Raw genomic sequence first — 14,569 nt, 5'->3', positions numbered from 1 at the left:
TTGAATTCACAATTTTCCTACCTCCACCTCCCAAGTGCTGGGAATTACAGGTGTGCACCACTATTTCTATTCTCTGGTTTTTCTTTTTCTTTTAAAAAAAAACATTGAAAAAATTGAGTGGTGATACATACCTTTAATCCCAGCACTTGGGAGGCAAAGGCAGGCAGAACTCTCAGTTTGAGGTCAACCTGGTCTACAGAATTCCAGGACAGCTAGAGGTACACAGAGAAACCTTGTTGAGAAAAAGAAAAGTTACGTGTATGTTTGTGTCTGTGTGAATGTATGCAATGCATGTGCAGGTGTCCACAGAGGCGAGCAGGTGTCAGATCCCCTGGAGCTTGAGTTATAGGTGTCTGTGAGCCGCACAACGTGAGTGTTGGCAACCATTTTTGGGTCCTCTACAAGAGCAGCAATTGTTTGAACTGCTGAGCCATCTCTCCAACTCCTTTTAATGCATGTATTTTTTTCAATCCATTAAAAACTTTTCATCGTGGAAAATTTCAAAACAAAACAAAGCCAAAAACAAACCCACAAATGTAGACTTGTGACTAATTCCTCGGGACCTTTTGTCTGGCTTCAACATTTCTCCCAGCCTTTTATACACAGAATGTAATTTTACCTGCGTCATTATTATTCGTAGTACTGGGGACTGAGCCCGGGATCTTCTCTGAACTATACTGCCACCACATGTGTTATGTCGATATCATCTAATTTTTGTGCTCAAACTTTCCCTAGATTGTCACAAATTCCATTTTATAGCTCACTTCTTTGCTGAACCTAAACAAGGTTCACCCACTGTATGTTTGTATAAATTATGTAAATGGTATGTTGTATAGGTAATTATTTCTTGCTTTTTCCCCACTACATGATGTGTTAAGTCTAATTTCTGTTGTAGCCTTGCTTCAGCCTTGCTTTTCACCTTCCCTGTGTAGGTGATAAGATGCTAGAATTGCTTCAGCCCCTCAGCATCATAAACTGGGCTGTGACTAGCAACCTCTGTGTTCTAATGTAGACATTAGACTGTGGGGAATGTAGACCCAGAAAACTAACATGTCGAAGTATAGGGGACAGCACCTACATAGCTGCACCTGGCTCCTGAATGTTGGCAGGTAGCCTTCATTCTGCCCTTTGTCTTCAGCACCTTCTATTTAACGTATGTGAACCGTGTCTGAGTTTTCCAAAGGTGCAAAGCCTATGCAAAATTTGGTGTGGAAAAACTTGGAAAACTACAGTATTCCATATCAAGAATTTGCATTTGGAATTGTCCCTTTGGAAAACTTAAGATGTTTTGGGGATACGGAAATCAACTTGCTAAGGTATAAATTGGAGAATAATAAAGAAGTCCTTTGCTAAGGGAAAGCATCTCAGTCCGAGAAGAGGCTGAGCCCCCCCCCCCCAGCTGGAAAGGCTAAAATCATCCTTGGGGTGCCACTGCCTACTTTCTACAGACCTGCGTGAGCCCACACCCATCCCAGGTCATCTAAGTAGAACCAAGTTCCCAGAAAAGCTCTGCTAGCATATCCTCCCTCTTTCTTGTAACACCTAAGGGGCATTGTTTTTCCATCTTTACCAAGGTTGACATTCGTTTCCTGATTTTTTTAAAGATTTATTTATTTATTATGTATACAACATTCTGCCTCGATGTATGCCTGCACACCAGAGGAGGGAGCCAGATCTCAGTACAGATGGTTGTGAGCCACCATGTGGTTGCTGGGAATTGAACTCAGGACCTCTGGAAGAGCAGCCAGTGCTCTTAACCTCTGAGCCATCTCTCCAGCCCCTGTTTCCTGATTTTTGTCAAAGAGCTGTAAGGTATTATTCCCAACTTTCTTTGATTTGTTTTTGTCCCATAACTAAGGATTTTGAAAATACCTTCTTATTCTTAAAGTCTTGGAGCTTGTGCTCATATTAATTTCTTGCCCCTATCTTCTGCCTATATTTCAGGTTCAGGCTTTGTGTTGAGCTGTAGGACTTTGCTACAATTGTGGATATTTCTTATTGGCTTCAAAGATCTTGTCTTTCCACTATTATCTTTGTCTCTGGAAGTAAATTTTGTTTTGTTTTTGAGACAGGATGTAAATCATTTATAAAATATAACAATTAATTATTCTTTCATAAATCTTGCTCTTTTATGTTCTCATACCACAAGTCATAGATAGTCTTGTTCTCTTCCATTTCCACTGCTTTTCACGTTTATGTCTGCGGCCCTTTTTGAACAATGCTAGCTAATGGGGATATAATGAGCCATATTAATAATTCAAAAAGAACTGGGAAAATGGTCTATGGGTGTAACTCAATGGTGAAGCATTTATCTAGCATGCACAAGGCCCTGGGTGTCATTCCTAGCACCACAGTAAATAAGTTAATTAAACACAAATTTCCAAGAAACATCAAACTATAAAAATTTGAAATCTATTTTTAATAGTTTTGACATTTCAACATGTATTCAGTATAAAACTGAGATATCAGAATTCCCTCTAAAGTCCTGGAAATCTGTTATTTCATACCTTCAGTACACCAAAGTTTAGATCTGTCACACTTTGGGTACTCTGTAGACCCATGTGGACAGTGGGTCAACACAAGTTGAATCCACCCTTGTCAGTGGTGTTCAGTAAGAATGCAAACAAGTTCATTCCTACATATCCTATCCACTTTTGTTTGTTCCTACTCCCCACCAGTATGCAGGACCAACACTAATGCTGCTTTTGTGCCCTAATCTTTCTCGTATCCCTTGGGCCCCAACCATCTTTCCTCTCTTCCATCAACATTCAAAAGTTTCTCTCTTGAAGACTAGCTTCCTAGCCCCATGCTTCTCTTCTCCTTTCTGCCCATATGGAATCATACTAGGAAGCAGCTTCAGCTCCCATATGTGTACATGATTCTCACCTAATTCCCGACTTTCCTTTTCAGTCACATGACTTTTCTGCAGTAACACATCAGTAATCATTTTTCTATTAACCTCTCTCTCTCACACATACTACATTTGCTTTTAAACTTTTCAGTTAGTTTTCCCCCAAGCCACATAATCTGCGCCCTCCACAAGGATTCTCTCACATCTAACAGGAGGTATCACAACTGTACTTGAATCATGGGCAAAGGTGTCTATTCTGTCTGTGGATGGGCTATTACTGCTGTACTTATGCATGTTTACTGTGGGGGACTGAATCCACTTATCTTAAGAGAAAGGATGATTACCTTGTGAATGATCTGTTCTGCCAGATCTGATGTATGGAGCCCATTCTGGAGCTGTGTGGTGCTAGTTTCTACCCTACATACTGCTTGTCACTGTTTTGACTGGTAGTAGTCAGTCAGGGCTGCCTGGGGCCCTTGGCCAGTTATGCTGAAGACAAACAGACCCAAAACTTCCAACTTTAATATCTCCTTTTTAAATACTGCAAACTTTAAGAAAAATACTTCTCTCAATCTCTAGAATATATTGTGTGTTTATTTACATGCTCAGGATGCACCTTATGGATTCCTAGGGTGACATTCTTCTAGAGTTCAGGAAGTGGGAACCTGGCATTCTTCTGATTCTACGTGAGCACCCTTGAATCTATGGGAAGGACAGAAAGTAGGGTGCTCACCTTTTCACTGCTGGCTGAGCAGAGCAGAAGCTGACACTAGGTTGTGATAACGTTCTTCACTTACTGAAAACAATTGAGAGACTTGCGAGTGAGGAACAGTGTAGGGGCTAGGAGCATAGTTCAGTGGTAGAGTGTTTGCTTGGCATGCATGAGGCCCAGGGTTCCATCCCTAGCAATGCAAGAAATTAAACAACTTTTTTTAAAGGAAAAAGAAAACTGTGCACCAGGGAGAATGACTTGCTGCCTTTTAACATGAATACTATTAATTAACATCAACCCAAACCTCAGTGGATGTCTTTGGTCTAAACAGAGGCTTAGCATAGGTCAACCCGGTGAAACAGATCCCTGTCATGGGGAGACTGAGATAGGGAGACTTTCAGGATCACAGGAGTCTGAGGCTCAGAATGTGGGAGTAGAGTGGCTATCTGACACACAGGAGACCAGAACCAGAGAGGCTATGGTCAGAAAGTAACAACACCAAGAGGCAGTGAGAGAAGCTGAGCTGTTTAATCACCTCCTTGGATAGACTCAAGGATGTGGCTACTCCTGAACAACTCACACTTGGGAGCCACCTCGAGTGGCTGGAGGAGCAGCAACTTGAGTCAGAGGGTGAGGCAGGATGGGCAGGGAAGGCTTCAGTGCCTCCGACTCCATCATCTGGTGTTCCTGCCCTTGGGTCCTGCTTCAGCTCTGAGAGGGTCCTGGCTGATCCCAGAGGCAAAGAACTGGATGGTGGATGGTACACCCTAGCTGTGGTGGCACAATGTCCCTGAGGCAGGGACAATGGTTCCCACATAGCCCACTTTGAGGGTGACACTATCTGCACCATGGTGGGGTGGAGGCATAAGGCTCGGGAAGAGGTGACAAGGTGGGGAAGAGTGATATTAGGGTTGCCTGGGTCCCACCACCAGTTGAATTAAATAGCAGAAGAGAAGGTTGTTTGTGGGATCACTTGTTTGTCCTCAGTTAAAGTTCCTGGTGATGGGCTGACCTTAGCAGCAGACCCTAGCAGCAGGCAGTTGTCCTGACAAGAGGGCGGTCTCTGTCGATAGTCCCTGGCAGTTTCCTTAACGGAGGGAGGGAGCTGGCCTAGGAGTCTTGCCCCCAACTACTTGTTCTTCTTAAAGAAGCTGAATCGTTTTTCTCGCTCTCTTTCTCTGCCATCCTTGCTGCGAAGCATGATGGAGCCCTCAGGTTGTGACACCGGGGGCATGGTCATGGCCCGGGTCAGACCTCGGCTGGCACTGGGCACCACTGGCTCTTCTGGCTCTCCAGAGGCAGAGGATGCAGTGGCAATGGCTGCATTCACCACTCTCAGCCACGAACTCATCTCTGCCTGTGAGGGACAGAGAGACATCAGCTCATACTCAAGGACTTTGACCTGGGGCTGCATGTAGCAGACAGAAGGAAAGTATAATAGGAATAAGTAGAAAAGAGATTGACTTTTTCATTTTAGAAGGAAAAAAAGGACCCCTTTATGATAGGGAGCTTCAGCTTGTCGTGGTGGCAATATACCCATGAACCCAGGCTTAGGATGCTGAGCTAGGAGGGTTGCTATGAGTGAGAGGCCACTCTGGAATAGGAATCAAGCCTACAGAATGAGACCCTGTCTCATAAAACAACATGCTGGCAGAGAGAACACAGCAGGACAGGGGAAGGCTCACCTCATCCTTGGCCTGGAATAAATACTCTTTGCCATCCTGTAACCTGTTGGGAAAGAAGGCACAGGGCAGAGCTAAGAAACTGTATTTGGCATGTCTGCTTTTGAGAGCTCAGTATTTTCCCAGGATCACATTTTACACATTCTTCATAGTTTCGGGATTTTGCAGATGTGCACAAGCAGATTATTTCTGATAGAGCGCAGAGGGCAATGTTAAGCTCATTTCCATCCAAGGACACGCAGGCTCTTGCTGGCAGTGGGCAGGCCCCTGGAAGCCAGAGTGAACTAGCATCCTGACCTCACATTTCCTATCCAAGATAACTTTTCAGCCTGTGTTTTATTAGGTCCTCCATTCTAATATGATTCAGGACCCAGAATCTCTATTCTCTTCCATCTACAAATGTACCCAAGCACTTAGAAGAGCAGCTCCTATTCGTGAGCTCTCTTCAGGTCACCTCCTTCCCTCTGGACCCTATCCCCGATTCATCCACCTTGCTTTATTTCTGACTCTGTCCATCCCAACCTGAGAGCAGCCCTGGTTCCTACCCCAGCTTGAAGACATGTTTGCGTTTTCGATAGTCGAAGGCCACACTGCCCTGGGCTCTGGCCAGACTGACAGGCACTTCTCCATGGTATGGCACTCCTGCACTAGCTGCCCTGGCATCCTTGTAAAAGCCGAGGCTCCCGCGCCGAAGAACACAGTACACATTCTGCCAGGACCTGGGAAGACATGGTGGGGTCAGAAACCTGGTAGATAGGTGGATTGATGGCCTTTGTGGGACCTTTAACAATACAGTCCTTAGGTCACTTGTGGCCCTACTCTGAGCTTATGAGAGTCCTTAGTTCCAGCCCTTTCCAAAAGGACAAACTCCTATAAAGTGCTCCCCTCTCTGTCTAGGAAGCTTCTAGGAAACCCTCCTTAGAAGCAGAAGCCTGAGAGGCTACAGGCTCTGCACAGCCAGGCCCAATACCTGTTGGCGGCTTTTTTGTTGAAGGCCTCCATCTCCTGTTTGCGGCACAGCATCCCTTCCATCTGTTCCTGAGCAGAGAGCTCAGGGCCTCGTGTAGGCAAGGTGGATACGTGGGCTGATTCAGATGATCTGCTCTGGGGCATTGGAGAAGGGGCAGGGCCCCGTGGCCGGGTCTGCCTCTCTCCCCGGGGCCCATTGGACTCATCCCCTGTGCCAGATCCCTGTGGGGGTAAAGCAATGTCATTGCTAATAGGTGATTTGTATGGTACCTTGCCTTGGAGTCAGGAAGTTCTATAGCCAAGAGCAGGTCTCCCAGCCCAAGCTTCTGTTGAGCTTCATACCCAGGATCCCTACCCACTTCTTTTGTCCCTTTATCCCCCAAGTACCAACATCCACCCTTCCAGAGAGACTCACAGGCCCTTCTGGGACACTGCTCTGTTCAAGTCTTTGCTGTTCGAACAGGGGCTGCAAAGATAAGAAGCTGTGAGGATGTGGGGGCTGGGAGGATTGACAGGGATGTTCACGGACATGTACTTACCTGGGAGGACTCTGTGTCTGTGCAGACCCCATTAACACTGGGTGCTTGTGTGGATAGTGGCAATTGTGACTGGGTTCTAGAATGACCAAATGTGACACAGAATAATTATCAGTAGCTTGCTTAGGCTCGACCTCAGCCTCTTGTCTTGGCCCAGGTGTTCAGCTCTTACCCATCCCAGACCGTGTCAGGAGCTGTCTGGCCATCTACCAGACTCCCTTCTGGCCGACTAGCCATGGGCTCTGGAGTAGAGGGCTGTTTCCTCTGTTCCTCCTCCTCTCTCTTTCTCTTCTGCTCCTTCTCCCGCTCTTCCAGCTGTCAAGAAATGCTGAGGTCAGCAAGAATCATGGTGAGGAGAAAAGCTGAAATGCCTCAGCTCTTGCCCAATGAAACAGGACAGATGGAGAAGAGAATCTAAAAGAAGGTAGGGTAAGAAGCAGGGTGTTCTCAGTAGCACCAAGGCTAACTGATATCTGTGGTCATCTAACAGAAAAGCACTCTGGGCTCACATGCAGAGAAGCAGTAGGAAGAGAAGAAATGGTTTCTCCGAACAGTAACAAGAACAGGGCTGGGGCTGCTGTAGGGTTGGGCACCTCTGAAGTCCAACAGTCCTCACCGCAGTGAGCTTCTCCAGTGCACTGAAACGCTCCTCCCAGGCCACTGCTGACTTTTGGAAGGCTTCATGCCGCTTGATGAGACTCTCTACTTCATCCACGGTGCAACCCAGCTCTGCACTTCGGACTAATGGCTCCTGGCTACACAGCCAGGCCTCTGCCATCCCTGCATCTCTCCCAAACACAAGCACCTCCAAAACTGCCATGATTGGGGGGGGGGTTATAGAGAGATGGAAAATTAGAGTATGTAGAGGCAGGGGATTGTAGCAGTGGTAACCTCAAGTACAGGGTCAGGGACCATCATTGTCCCAGAGCACTGTCAGGAGGTACCAAGTATAGGATCCTGGAATTCCACACCCAGGGTTCCTGGTATCTTGCACTGTGACAACCACAGGCAATGCTCAGGCTTTTCTCATCAGCTCCCTCCCTCTTGCTGACATTCCCACAGTGGCTTACCAAGCTGTAGCCAGTCCATCTTCTCCTGCCACTTGTCAGCTGTCTCCTGGCGCCGGGACTGTAGCTGAGACAGCTTCTCTGAGATCTGGGGGTAGGGAAAGGAGGCACGACTTAGGACATTCCAAGGTCTCTGGGAACCACTGAAGTACAACAATGATTTCTAATGTCAAGAGAGGAAAATAGTTCTTGGGGGAGAAGTGGGATTTTAGAAATCCCTGGACAGCATTGAGAGGACAGTGAAAGAATTCTTGCTAAGAAAGAACGACAAGAAGCAGAAGACAGGAAAAAAAAATCAAATCTCGGCGTGGTAGTACACACCTATAGCCCAGCACTTGGGAGGATGCAGCAGGAGCATTTGTGGCTACCTGAGTGATATGGTAACACCCTGTCTCCAAAACAAACAAACAAACAAACAAATCCACAAACAAAACCAACCAACCAAACAAAATGAACAGAAAGAGAAATTTCAGGAATAATCCATGTTCAGTGTGGCTGGCCAGGTTCTCTCTAGATCTCACCCACCTCCTCAGCAGCATAGTGGCTCCGGGAGAGCAGCTCCTGCCCCATGTCAATGCAGGAGGAGAACCGGTCTGCTCTGGCCTCTATCTCTGCTTTGATGCCTTGTTGGTTCTTGATGACTAAATCTGCAGAGGACACATCCCTAGGACAATACAAAGATGGTATTACCAGTAGCTCCAGCCACCAGTAGTATAATATAACCTGTGGAGGATGTCAGGCACTGTGGGTCTCACCGGGGCCGCTCCTGGGCATCCATCTGCAAGTTAATCCCATCCATCCAAAGCATCAACTCCCGGACAGCCTTGAAGAATCGGAACTTATCCGTGGTGTCTAGTAACAATTGACGACGGGCAGCAGAACTTCCCTGGAGCTGGGCCCAGGCCTCAGCAACTGCCTGCATGTGACGACCAATCTCCTCGGCCTTGTCTCCAGCATAGGCCTTCTGTAGCCTGTGACCATCGTCCTGAACCTGCTGGACCTATGGGAACCCAGGTCTGAGTCAGGCAGAGGTGGGAGACAGAGGAGTTGAAGCCTCCCTCATCCTTGCACTGCTTTCTACCTCCTGTTTGTTCCACCAGCCAAAGAGGTGGTAGGAAAAACCAAGGTTCCAAGCCCTACCTACCACCTCTGTCCTACTGGACCTCCTCTGGGGCCAGCCCTACCCTAGGGGAGTTCTAAAATCAAGTTGAGCTATCCTAGCCAGGATAAAAGGGACATTGAAAAATCACTAGAAGGAGAGGTGCAGCCTGCAGAGTAGATTTAGGTTGGGGACTGACTGGTTATATGGAGTTGAAGGAATATCTGTGTTAATCTCGTAAATCCAGAATTCTAGCCTGAGTGGTATCAACACATGGGTTTGGGCACAGCATGAGGGATCTTGCAGCCTTTGAGACCACTGGAAAAAGTCTTGGGTCTTCATTACAAGTGTGAACTTAGCCAGCAATGCCTCCAAGCCTGACTACTGAAACCTAAAGTTGTCCCTAATCCCCATACATACATTAAGGTCTGTGTGCTCTGATGCATGTGTGTGCACACACCTTATAAAACAAGCCTGAATGTGGTAGCTGATGGAACCTTATGTCCAAATGCCTGCCCCTCCATGGGGGTATCCTCCCAGCCTCTCAGAGATCTTCCTAGCATACGAAACCCTTCTCCAATTCCCTACCAAACAGTTTCCTCTCAGCCTTCCCTTCCCCACCTGTTCAGCTAGGGTCAGACCTGGGTACTGAGGGCCTGGATGTCATGCTCATAGGCACAGTGCCGGCGCTGCAGGGCCTCAGCGGCATTGAGGTCGCGGCCAGTCCCATCTGGAAGCTGCTGCTGCTTGTGCTGTACCCGTGCCAGGGCTTGACGGGCCCCATGCAGGAAACGCTGCAGCTCGTAAGCAGCAGCCAGCACCTGACCTCTTGTGTCTAGCAGCTCCAGCAGGTCAGCCCAGGCCTCGTTGAGACTGTCTTTCCACTCAGCCACAGTGGCCCGTGCAGCATGGCCCCCAGAAATGAGCCCATTGGCCAGTGCATTGGCACTGTCTACACGTTCCTGGCCAATAGTGCTGGTGTCCCGGGAGAACTCTCGGAATTTGTCCCGGAGCATCTGATGAAGGAAGCATTTGTAGAGACAAGGATGAGACCTAGTGTGTGAGGTCCCTGCCTCATGAAGCAGTCACTTCTCTCCCCAAAACTGAGAACCAGCTGGTCAGTGAGCAGATTTTAAAAATTTACACTTCTATGTTACTTAATAGTGAGAACACATCCTGAGAAATGTGTTACTAGGGAGTTTCACCAGGGTGCATATGCGAACTAAGATGGCTGGGTGACATAATTCACAGTTCTATACGGTGCCTGACATCCTAAAGGCACCTAGAGACACTTGGACCCTTGGACCTTTTAGCCCTTAACCAGGACACCATAACTATAGTCTAGATTTCTGTACCAGAGGGCCCAAACCTCCAACCATAGCAAAGAATCTGAAGCTCACCCTGTTTTGTTGAGGTCTGTTGTAAAAGCATAGCAATTTCATTTTTATCCTCACCTATGGTCACCCTACACCCTTCTTTCTGCAAATTGTTCAGGTTATATAACTTGAAATTCAAAACAACAGTGCCTTTTCTGTTTGGCTCTGTGTCTCCATCCTCAGCATTCTGCCTGGGCCAAGGCTTTAGTCTCCCTGTGGGCCCTGATCCTCCCTAGTGCAGATCTGTGTGGCACTCACAGTCACATGCTCATAGTCCTGGCCCAGCTCATGGGAGGCTGCCACAACTTCACGCTCCTGTATCCACTGTTCCAGGTCATCCAGCTCTCTGCGGAGCTGGCACAACCGGAGATGCTCCTGCAGGCGCTCACGCCGCTCTCCTGCCAGCTCCTTCAGGCTGGCGTACAGCTTGTCTACCTGGGCTTGGCGGATTGTTAGCCTCGTGCTGCAGGGGTAAAGAGAAAGGCTTATTCCATGGAGCTTTGTCTCTTATGTCCCTAACTGCCTGCCAAGTCCCTTGCTTCTCCTAACTTCCTAGTCTATTCTATATGCACATGGTTCAAAAGACGCCATAATTCCTATATTTTCCCAGAGTCGGCCCTCCTCTCCTCCAGAGTCTAGGCCCTTTGATACTCACACACTCACCTCTCTGGGTGGTCATGGTCAATCATATCTTGGCTGCTGGCTGCTAATTGCTTGATGGTCTGGGCATAGTCAGCAAGGGCTTGTTCCAATACCTGATGCTTCTTCACTTCTGCCTGGGCACTCAGCTCATCCTGGGAGAGGGAAAGAGGGGCATAAGACAGCAGGGGCCGAAGCAGAAAGAACTGGCCACAAACAGCCATTGCTCTGACTCTCACCTTGGCTTTCTCCTGGCCCATCATGTGTAACTCCTGCTCACCCATCCAAGCCTCAGCCTCTGCAGCATCACGATAGAATTGCTGGGCTCGAAGGGCGTCTTCCAGTCGCTTACCCCGAAGCTCTAGCTCATGGCTCAGGCGTTTCCACATTTCCTGGAGCTCAGCCAGCTCTGGACCTGCTGCTGCTGCTCCCAGAGCACGCTGCCTCTCTTTGAGATCTGCAATCCGGGGCTCATGACCCTGGATCTCCTTCTGCAGGGTCTGTCCCAGCCACAGAAGATACACTGAAAGGCTTGCAAAAGGAACCCTCAGCCTATATCCCTTTAGACCTGCTCTACCTGGAGCCCACCCTATATTATTTTCCTTCCTGAATCCTCTTGTGGACTTTTTCCAGGCTTGGGATACAGTGTGATATCCCTTCAATCCTCATGCTTTCCTACCAACAGAGGCCCCCTCCTGAGCTAGGCAAAGTTAAATCGCCGGGTCTAGGGCTACATAACAAGATAATGCCATAGAAACCCTATCATAGGAGAAAACACAGGAGCTGGACATGGCAGCATACATATATCTGTAATCCCAGCAGGTACAAGCAGATCTCTGTGAGTTCAAGGCCACACAAGGATACATATAGTAAGACTTTGTCTCAAAACCACTGCACCCATCCTCCACCTGTCATCATCACTCCCCAAAAAGGAGAAAACAAAGCTCTGAAGAGGCTGTGGGGAACTTTGTTTTCACCCCTGCCATCTGCCTCACCTGGTTTTTCTTCATGAGAAGCTGAACACTGGGTAGGTCCTTGCCATGTTCCATAGAGCTGGCCATGGGTAGCCGCTCAGTTACCCACAACTGGAGAGAAAGGAAAAGTTAATAGGGGTGCAAAGAGGAGCTGCCTAGGGCTACAGTTGTGTATATAGGGAGCAGCCATCTCATTCTAGGGTAGAGGGCCCTGCAGAACATCCATGAACATCCTTAGAGGAGACACTCTCAACATGTAAGAGAAGAGGGAACGGAGCACTGTGGGCATCTCCCCAGTGTCCGAAAGAGACTAGAGTGCCATGTGGCTGGGGGTAGCTTGCCATTCCATGCCCAGCCTGGTGACTTACGATCTCATCCTCCACATCCCGGTGGAACTGATGCTGCTCTCGGGAGGCTTGCAGGCGCTGGCAGCGTTCCTTCATGGGTTGGCACAGGGCTCTGAACTTCTCCTCCACAGCCCTTGATGTCCTTTCTACCTCCCCTGCACTCTGATCTTCCTGGGCCAGGGCCTTTGCCTGGGCCTGGATGGCTTCCACCTCCTTTTCTCTCACAGCCATCTCTCGTTCCAGCATCTGCAGAGGAGAAAAGAGATGTCAGTGCCACATTTCTACCTTCAAACTCAGAAGATGTAGTCAGTCATGATTCCTGAGCCCACAGTCTGAATAGGTCAGTCCTAAACTCACTCTCTCTCTCTCTCTCTCTCTCTCTCTATACACACACACACACACACACACACACACACACACACAGAGAGAGAGAGAGAGAGAGAGAGAGAGAGAGAGAGAGAGAGAGAGAGAGAGAGAGAGACAGAAAACATATATATGTTTTTCGAGACTGGGTTTCTCTGTAGCTTTGGAGCCTGTCCTAGAACTAGCTCTTGTAGACCAGGCTGGCTGCGAACTCAGAGATCTGCCTGCCTTTGCCTCCCAAGTGCTGAGATTAAAGGTGTGCACCACCACCACCCAGCAATATATAATAATATTACACACACACACACACACACACACACATATTCCAGGACTATGTGACGATTATGCATATTATGAATTCATTGTCTCTCAGTCCCAAATCCACTTCTGCCTTATTTTGAGATGCTGAAACTAGACCAGTGAGTGCATTTTCTATTTTTGCCAATTGTTACAGTGCCAGCCTTGTCAAAAGAGGGCGCAAGAGGCAAACATATTGCACTGGAGACCTCATGCTTTGCTTTTCCTTGGGCTTCAAAAATTGCCCACAGAAAAGGGATCTGATAGCCCTTTTCCCTTCAGGGCCAGGTCTCTATTATTTGCTATTCCAGGATTCTTCAGGTCAGGAAATCAGCAAATACAGCTTACTTTGTAAATAAAGTGTATTGGAGCACAGCTCCATTCCTCTTATGTATTGCATCTATGGCTTTTTCTTTTAACATGGTAAAGACAAAGTTGAATTGCTGTGATAGAAATCATATGACCTACAAAATGCAAAATATTTATCACTTGGCTCTGTTGAAAATGTTTGTTTTTTTGTTATTGTTACATTTTATTTATTTGTGGGTGTATAGTGCAGTCTCTCTCCTTCCACCATGTAGGTTCTAGGGATGAGCTCAAACAGTTACGCTTGGTGATAAGCATTTTTACCCACAGAGCTACTGCTGGCCCTACTGTCTCTTTACAGAGAAAAGGTCTTCCGACAATTATTGTAGAATTCTTTTTAAGACGTGCTAAGCTTAGATGTGATTTGTTTCCTCTAAAACTTAGGCTGAAATCTGGTCCTCAAGACAAAGTGTTGACAGACAGTAGAGGGCCTTTAAGAGGTGATTAGGCCATCAAAGGGATTTATGTAGTTCCCATGGGACTGAATTAGTTACAAGAGGTTGTAAAGTGAGGTGGCCTCCTGTGTTCCCTCTCTTTCACATAAGCTAATTTCCATCCTGTTCTGTCACCTTACCACACAGTACAAGGCTCTCATCAGAACTGAGCAGATACTGGTGCTATGTCTTTGGACCTCCAGAACTACAAACCAGAACCAACTTTAAAAAATAAACAAATGGAGCTGGGCGGTGGTGGCACACGCCTTTAATCCCAGCACTCGGGAGGCAGAGGCAGGCGGATCTCTGTGAGTTCGAGGCCAGCCTGGTCTACAAGAGCTAGTTCTAGGACAGGCTCTAAAAAAGCTGCAGAGAAACCCTGTCTCGAAACCACCCCCCCCACAAAAAAAGGAAAAATAAACAAATGGCCGGGTGGTGCTGGTGGTGCATGTTTTTAATCCCAGCACTGGGGAGGCAGAGGCAGGTGAATCTTTGTGAGTTCGAGGACAGCCTGGTCTACAAAAAACTAGTTCCAGGATAGGCTCCAAAGCTGCAGAGAAACACTGTCTTGAAAACAAACAAACAAACAAAAATAAATAAATAAATCACCCAGCCTCAGGTATTTTATTGTAGTAACAGAAAAGACTGAGACAACACTTTTAGTAATGAATACGTTTTTTTTTAAACTAAACTTTCCCTGTCCAAGTTATTAATGTAGCCTGTCTCCTGACTTCTCCCTGACTGACACATGACCCTGTAGACTGTGATGCAGTCCTTAGTTGAAATCACTGCCAGAGGCCAGGCGGTAGTGGCGCATTCCTTTAACTCCAGCACTCAGAAGGCAGAAGCAGGCAGAT

The 14,569-nt window shown here is 47.4% G+C and overlaps 1 protein-coding gene across 2 annotated transcripts in view; it reads right to left on the bottom strand.

The window, feature by feature from the left end:
- Positions 1 to 4,075: 4,075 nt before the first annotated feature.
- Sptbn2 (spectrin beta, non-erythrocytic 2) overlaps positions 4,076 to 14,569 on the bottom strand; it is a 33,965-nt gene continuing 23,471 nt past the window's right edge. For both annotated transcript variants that reach the window (XM_038334447.2, XM_038334440.2), the window contains exons 20-36: positions 12,274 to 12,498; positions 11,927 to 12,016; positions 11,171 to 11,431; positions 10,956 to 11,086; positions 10,551 to 10,755; positions 9,558 to 9,932; positions 8,573 to 8,817; positions 8,343 to 8,481; positions 7,821 to 7,905; positions 7,367 to 7,563; positions 6,923 to 7,065; positions 6,754 to 6,829; positions 6,630 to 6,680; positions 6,216 to 6,436; positions 5,791 to 5,964; positions 5,249 to 5,291; positions 4,076 to 4,920 (exon numbers count right to left, since the gene is read on the bottom strand). In XM_038334447.2, the coding sequence (XP_038190375.1) occupies positions 4,693 to 4,920; positions 5,249 to 5,291; positions 5,791 to 5,964; positions 6,216 to 6,436; positions 6,630 to 6,680; positions 6,754 to 6,829; positions 6,923 to 7,065; positions 7,367 to 7,563; positions 7,821 to 7,905; positions 8,343 to 8,481; positions 8,573 to 8,817; positions 9,558 to 9,932; positions 10,551 to 10,755; positions 10,956 to 11,086; positions 11,171 to 11,431; positions 11,927 to 12,016; positions 12,274 to 12,498 (2,889 nt within the window). In that variant the 3' untranslated portion in view covers positions 4,076 to 4,692. The remainder of the gene's footprint in view (positions 4,921 to 5,248; positions 5,292 to 5,790; positions 5,965 to 6,215; positions 6,437 to 6,629; positions 6,681 to 6,753; positions 6,830 to 6,922; positions 7,066 to 7,366; positions 7,564 to 7,820; positions 7,906 to 8,342; positions 8,482 to 8,572; positions 8,818 to 9,557; positions 9,933 to 10,550; positions 10,756 to 10,955; positions 11,087 to 11,170; positions 11,432 to 11,926; positions 12,017 to 12,273; positions 12,499 to 14,569) is intronic.

Source organism: Arvicola amphibius, chromosome 1 (assembly GCF_903992535.2).
Source record: "Arvicola amphibius chromosome 1, mArvAmp1.2, whole genome shotgun sequence".
NCBI lineage: Eukaryota > Metazoa > Chordata > Mammalia > Rodentia > Cricetidae > Arvicola > Arvicola amphibius.
This window is presented reverse-complemented; position numbering and strand designations above follow the sequence as displayed.